The sequence below is a fragment of the Condylura cristata genome, unplaced genomic scaffold, assembly GCF_000260355.1.
Source record: "Condylura cristata isolate star-nosed mole 26May11 unplaced genomic scaffold, ConCri1.0 scaffold00031, whole genome shotgun sequence".
Classification (NCBI taxonomy): Eukaryota; Metazoa; Chordata; class Mammalia; order Eulipotyphla; family Talpidae; genus Condylura; species Condylura cristata.
Window position 1 is genome coordinate 12,572,901 of NW_004567132.1, and position 7,492 is coordinate 12,580,392.

A 7,492-nucleotide genomic window follows, 5' to 3' on the forward strand; every position below is an offset into this window, starting at 1 on the left:
CTGCTGCTCTGCATCTTAAGTCTGTATTAGTAAATGCACTTAATCCATTTGTTCTGTACGTTAAATAAAAGCTGGCACCTGACTATTCTAATTTTATTCTCTTTTCCCACAACCACACCAAACTGATTTTCAGTTTGCAATCAACAGAATTTCTCTCTTCATCAACCCACCACTATCTTGGAAGTTAACGTCTTATAGAGTGAAATACAACTAAAAGGCACACGAAATCACTCAACATCAGCCTAAAAATCTTGTGACAACTGTTTTAAAGACTGCGTTAGCAACGAAGTCAAAGTTCGAATAGCTGATCCATAAAACAGCATTAAGAACTTTTTTTCTGGTCTGCACACAATTCTTGATTACAAAGAGGAAATTACACCGACTACCGGGAGAGGAGAACCGGTAAGGTAACAGGCTAAAAGGGCGTCGTTGATTTCTTGGCCGTGGTGACAGAGGCGGGAGACACACCCCTAGCGTCAGTCTGAAACACTACAGCAATGAATTCTATCTAGGGATTAAATGTGAGGGTAAGAAAAGACAAATTTAAATCGCCATGATTCAAAAACCACCATAGGAAATACTTAACGAAGGTAACAAAGAAAGCGACAGATCCTAGGTAATAAACAATCATTAAGAAGCAAGTACACACACTTATTGAAGACCGAGCTAGTCTGTGTTTTCATGAAGATACACCTTGGACCTTTCCAGCTCGCCGGGGCAGAGAGAAAAGCAGCAAAGAAACCCCATAGGGCTGCAAAGTGCAGCGATGTAAACACTAGCAGGAGAGGGGGAAGTAAGTAGCAGGATTCCTGCCGAGCCTCATAGCTTGAATAGGGAGTGTGAGTGGGAGAAAAGAAGAGCGCTGGAAAGTGGGTCTTATATAAAGACCCATTTGCTAAACGTTCTCCCATGTAATTTCGGAATACCCCCCAAACTTGTGAGGGAGTCTGGGGGTGAAAAGGGGTTCCACGTGGGGGAGGGTCCAGGGAGAAGTAATGCGCGTTGATGAGACTGTGCCAAGTCGATGGCTCGGGTAGAGGGTGCCCGGGCAAAAGCGGAATCCCGGCCGCCGCAGGGAGGGGGGGGAGGGGGAGGGGGCGGAGGAGCGCCCCGCCGCGGCCCGGGGGCGGGCGCAGGGGCCCCGCGGTCCTGTCAAGCAGTCCGCCAGCCGCCCCCGCCCTCCACCTTCGAATCTCTCTGACCCCCCGCGGCACCAGCTGGACCCCGTTCTCTAGCATTTTCCAGCGGGGGAAGACGACCGCGGGCGTAGGGGTTCGCCCCCGCAAGTGTTGGGCGGAGGAGGGATGGTACGTAGGGGAAGCAAAGGTCTCACCATTTTGCTCGGCGGTCGGTGGCTAGATCAGGCGGAGAAGTGTGTCGGCGCTCAGACGGGCTCCCGCAGGAAGCGGCGGCGGCGGCCCAGCTGCGCGCTCGGCCGGGGCGGCTGCGGCCCTCGGGACGCCCGCGAGGGAAGGGGTTCGGGCTGGGGGAGGGGAGGCGGCGCCGCGGAGCCCGCGCGGGCCGGGTGACTGGACTCACGGGAGCCGGCGGGGGGGGGGGGGGAAAGAAGAGAAATTAAGGTCGAGATTCAGAGACAGAGCGGGAGGAGACGACGAGAAGGGAGAGACACAGAGGGGGAGGTAGAGGGAAAAGGGGACCAGGAGGTTCGGGGGCTGCAGCCTCACGCTCGTGCCAGAGCCGTGACGGACTCTCTGCAGTGGCTCGCACTGACCCGCAACCTCAAGGCACGAAAAAGGGGGAGGGCGGGAGAGGGAGGGGAAAGCGGAGCGCAGCGGGGCGGAGGGCGGGGGCGCGCGGGGAGCCGGCGGTGGGGGCGGGGCTTCCGCGAGCGCCGCACATCCGGGCACCTGCGCGCGGGCTCCGCTGCGGCCGCCGGGGCGCTCTGGCGAGCCCTGGTTGGGGAGCGTGCAGTGCGCAGACCACGTTTGCTTCTCAGACAACCGCCCCTTGCGTGCGGCGCGGGGGGAGACCAGGGGCGGGGGCGCGGGCAGCAGTGACGTCGCGTGGCGGAGCCCTTCCTGTCATGTGGCTGGAGGCGGGCGGGGGAAGGCCGAGAGGGGAGGGGAAGGAGGAAATGCGAGGGTACCCTGGGAGGGAGGAAATGCGAGGTGCGCGAGCTGGGGGCGAGGGGGACTCGGTCTTCGGAGTGAGAGCCTGGTAGGGGTGGAGAAGCCGAAGAACGGATCCAAGGTGTCAGTGCCACCCAGCCCCACATCAAAAGGTAGAGGAAAATGCAAGCCTTCGGGCTAAAGTTTGTGTGCGAAGACAGGTATCTGCATCAGGATACCGGCTTGGATCCACTGCAGAATTGCCCAACAATTCTAGACTGGTCATCCGGTGCAGCATCGCAGACCCACTGTCGAGAGACACTCGGCATTCAGGAGCCGGGTTGAAAAGACCGAGGAGAGCCCAAATTGCACGCAGATTGAGGAGTGGAGATTCCCAGGACAGCAGAGGAGAGGGGTCCGTCCCACCCAGCTCTGCTCTAGGCTTCACGGAGTATTGCTGTGTTTGATTTTGAAAAATACTCGAAGGCACGTTGCCCACTTAACCCTTTGTAAACTGAATCCACTTTGGTGGTAACTGCCAGTCCCAGAAAATTCAGGTATTATGGGAAATGGCCCTAAAAAAGCATAAGGATGAAAGTTACGTTCGGAGGACATGAGAGAGAAAAGAATTATTTAATCACTTCTTCCTTTTCGTGTACTGGTAATTGTGTGTGTGTGAGAGACAGTTTTTGAGTAGTTTAAAACTACTTACGGACAAATTCTTTGAGTAGTTTTGTAAGAAGTCAACGTGTTTTTAAAATCACTGTGTATAAACGTTTTTTTATTTTTAAAAAGCTCCTTACCTGAGTGTGTGTTTCATTGTTGTAGTTATTTTTCCCTATGATAAGCACAGATCTTTCCAAGTAGAGGCTCAATAATGTTCCTTAAGTCTTTCTCCCTCCTCCCCCCTTTTTCTTTCTTTCTGTGTTAGTAAGAGTAAGGAAAACAACAGGCTTCTTTTTGTTCTTATCATAAATTAAGAATGCTTTTTTAAAACACTATATAAATTCCTCTTCCTTAAGCATAAATCAAGTGATCATTCTGACTGAGAATGAAATACTAAAAAGAAATGTGAGCTATATGGGATGCAGTAGACTTAGAGTAACTAATTTTGTCATGATTTGAGCCAGTTTAAACTACATTCAACATATCTTTTGTGACCCTAAATCAGAAAGTTAAAGCTAGGCACTGTTGAGAGATTACTAGTCTCTAACTGGCCAAAACATGATGTGGAGGCGCTCCACTTGTACCTTTTCATCTTTTAAATCTCCTAGTTTCCACTCCCATTTTCTTAGCTCTCTGTAGCAGACATGTAGCAGGCTACATCTTTACCACTGAAACTAATTAGTTTGTTATGAATCCATTTAAGAGGAAAATTAAGTGTACCTTTAATACACATCTTTACCACTGAAACTAATTAGTTTGTTATGAATCCATTTAAGAGGAAAATTAAGTGTACCTTTAATACCAAAAAAAAAAGTTCCCCCCATCCAAAAGAGAAAATATAAATTGTCATTCTCTCTTTTTCTGTTAAATTTTGGTAGAAAGCTTGGCATAAGAGAACAAGTATCAAATAGTCTGCTAAAAGCATGTCTTTAAGTACCTAGATAAGTGAAAAGGCAAAGGACAGGACATGCCTAATAAGTGAACTAATTACCCTAAAAAACTTAGCAGTCAAAGATGATTGTTGGGGAGTGTTATGCCAGTAAATTAGAGAAAGAAATTAAAGACAGAGATACCAATACCAATGATTAAAAGAGTAACAGCTAAGTGTGAGGTAGAGAGAAATACCAACAACAGAGGAAAGGGAAAAAGTAGATATAGATATGAACTTGAATCCAAAATGAGTAAACTGTAACTGTGGAGGGAGGGAACATGATCAGTGAGAAATAAAAGGTGACTAACAAGTTTTAGTTGGGATGACAGAGAACAACGATTCCACAAAGAAAAATAGGAAACTTAAGAGAAGTTTTATTACTGAGTGAAAAGAAATCAGTTTGACTTTTACAACTCTTAAGATTGGTTGTTGGTGATATACATTCCAGTGGAAGCACTCAAGTCTAAATTGGAAGTCCAAATTAGAAAAGCCTAAAGAGTGCCCTCCCTGATGACGCAGTGGGTTAAAGCATAGCACTATAAAGTTCTCTGCAGCCACTGCAGCACTAGTTTGATCCCTGGCCAGGGAGGTGGCCCACATGGTGTGGCAGACCTCCCCTACCCTCACCACTGCTCCCCTCAGTAGTGTATTTCCAAAGATCTGCCTGTTTTTGTGCCTCACTCTCTCAGGAATTTGCACCCCTCTTGCCCCCCCTACCCCCCAACTTCTGGCCTGTACTCCAGTTCTTGTATGCATAAATAAATAAATCTTTTTTAAAAAAAGAAAATCCTAAAGATGTGGCAAACAACTTTAAAAACAAGTTGAAGGTGAAATCTTCAACATTTCACTCTCTAATGATAAGAAAAACAAAGATCCCAGAGATAGTGATAAAGCTGCAAAGTAAAAGGATAATTAAAGGCAAAGAAAATTTTAAGAAAGATTAATGTTTATAGTCATGTTTGGACATAGCCAGCCTCAGGCTTCAATATCAATAGATTATCTTTAACAATTTGAAATACCACAAAATGTCATGTGTAGACCTTCAAGATCATTGTGATATTCAGAAAACTGCCTTATTCTTAAATATCTGATCACTGTCATTTATTTATATATAATTAAGGATAGCAAATAAATAAAATCGTTTAATGTGTTCCAGTGCAATATTGCCCCCAAACCTTTCATATTTATGACTATATTGATTAATTTCAAACTAGAAATAATGTCTAATTTTTTAAAAAAGATATATTTATTTTTGCATACAGAACTGGAGTACAGGCCAGAGGTGCAGGGGTGGTAAGAGGATTCACCAGAGGCAGAACAGGCTGACTGATGAAGTACAGTACTGAGGGGAGTATCAGGGGAGTTTGGGGACCGGGGGAATGGAGGTCTGCAACACCTGTGGATCACCTCCAGGGTGGGAACTGAACTCATGCTGAAGTGGCTTTAGCTTCTTATACTGTGCTTTAACCCACTGAGCCACCAGGGAGGGCTGAAACCATTTCTAATTTTATATACTTCCTATACTTAGGAAAACAGTAACAAAAAGAAGAATCAATTAAATCCACTTAAAAGTTATAACTTTCTTTTTAGTCCACATTTGTTGTTAACATAGAATTAAAGGGAATGCCTACCTCTCTTACTAGATAAAACTTACATGTACCAGCTCAAGAATCCAACATAGAAGAATATTTTTTACCTTTTTGTCATCTGGTTTCAAACCACAGAAGTTCCCTGGCATTGAGAACTGGAGTTGCATAGGAATCATCTTCTTAGACTTTTTTTTGTACTGAGGAGAAAGCAGGGATGCCCACTAGTTTTCCAGGGTGTGGTTGAGGAAATGTTCCTTGTCACTGAGATGGCAGGGAAGTGGCAGGTTCCTTTCTTGCTAAGCAGCAGAGGTATGAGTCAAGAATTCTGAGTTCCATCTTGGAAACTCATTTCTCCTTAGGAACCAGTTTTAAAAGACTTCTGTTAACGTTTCCTATATTTGTGATTAAAAACACAACCGTAGAAACTGCTCTTAAAAATATATAGCTATGGGCGCTCCCTGGTGGCAAAAAGGGTTAAAGTGCAGCACTATGAAGCTATCAAGCCTTGAGTTCAATCCCCAGCCAGAGAGGTGACATGGTGTGGCTAGACCTCTCCTGACCTGCCCGCTGTTCCCCTCAGCAGTATATTTTGGTCCATCTGCCTATTCTATGTCCCACTCTGTCTCTAGTGGATCCTCTCACCCCCCGCACTTCTGTATGTATAAATAAATTTAAAAAATACATAGCTTTGTGAATTAATGATTTTGGATATACTCATCCAAAATAGTAGAATGAAAAATTTGTAATGATAATCATAATTACTATTTAAATTATGGATTGTGTGCAACTTTCCTATTTCCCATAAGAGAAGTAAGAACATTGAACTTGTTCAAAATGAAATTTTTTATTATTTTTCAGGTGAAACATTAATTAGAAATATTCCTAACTAGAAAATGTTTCCCAAAATTATGTGATAAATTGTTTATACAAGTTGTTTTTAAAATATATAGCAAGCCCTTGAAGAACATCATTTTGTTATAATCTTGATGTGAGGGAAAACAGGCTGGCTTCAGACTGGGGCCATGTCTCTGTGGAGTTTGCACATTCTCCCCATGTTTGCATGAGTTATCTATGGGTATTCTTGGTTTCCTTCCACATCCCAGAATGTGCATGTTGAGTTCATTGGTATGTTGAAATTGTCTCAGCCTGAGTGCGTATGTGGCTCTGCCATGAAATGGCTTCTTGTCCAGGGTGGTCCCACCTTTTCTACAAGTTTCATGACACTTTTGTTACTATCTCTCATCTCTTGCTTGCATCAGTCTATGGTAAAATTGATTTTATTACACATCCTTTCACTTAAGGTTGTACAACATTAAGTGAGAACTTAATATATTTGACCAAAAAGAAAAGGGGAACAGGGAGGCTTTCTAAGATTGATTTCTAAACCTCTTACACCCATACATAAAACACCCATACATAATTCCATGTCTTAGAGGCAGAATCCACAGTATTTTAAAAGGCAACCTGGTAACATTCTTTGCATAACAAACATTGTTATTTTTCTTTTTTCTTTTTTTTTTAAGATTTATTTATTATACAAGAACTGTGGTACAGGCCAGAGGTGTGGTGCTGAGGGTTGGGAGGGGGAAGGTATTCATCAGAGACAGAGTAAGGAACAGAATAGGCAGATCAACTAAAATGCTGAGGGCAACAGCAGACAAGATAGGAGAAGTCTGCTGTACCATGTGGTTCACCTCCCTAGCCTGGGAGCAAACTTGTGCTGCAGTGGCTGCAGATAGCTTCATAGTGCTGAAACTTAACTCCTTGCAGGCCTCTATAACTTTTCCATATGAAGATCTATTATCTGCATAAAGAACACAATTGAAGCCATGAGAGAGAGAACAGAGATAAGATAGCATCAAAGCGATATAATCAGACCAAAGGCAGGGCCAAGATAACATCTACATTTTAGTGATGGCAAGAGAAAGAAGTGACAAAGATGATGGACCAGGCAGGAGGGCAAGAGACCCAGGAAGGATGCCCGCGAGGCTAAAAGAGAGGAGTTCAAAAGGAAAGGGGTGGTTAGTTTTATCAAGGAGAATCAAGACAGGTGAGGAAAGGCAGACAGTTGTTTCACTTTCATAGATATATCCTTTCTCACTTGTTTGGAACTCTCACTTGTTTCCTTTGCATCTTGCACATAAAAATAAGAACTAAGAAACAGCCATTTATGGAAACTGTGATAGTATTTCTGTTTACTAATTAACTAAGAGTAATGCTATCTTGTAATATTTACC

General features: G+C 44.3%; 1 protein-coding gene across 1 annotated transcript in view; it reads right to left on the reverse strand.

Annotated features, from left to right (window-relative positions):
- PPP3R1 (protein phosphatase 3, regulatory subunit B, alpha) overlaps positions 1-1,804 on the reverse strand; it is a 63,448-nt gene extending 61,644 nt beyond the window's left edge. Inside the window, exon 1 of the mRNA XM_004691468.2 lies at positions 1,334-1,804. Within this exon, the coding sequence (XP_004691525.2) occupies positions 1,334-1,336 (3 nt within the window). The 5' untranslated portion in view covers positions 1,337-1,804. The remainder of the gene's footprint in view (positions 1-1,333) is intronic.
- Between the last annotated feature and the right edge of the window lie 5,688 nt (positions 1,805-7,492).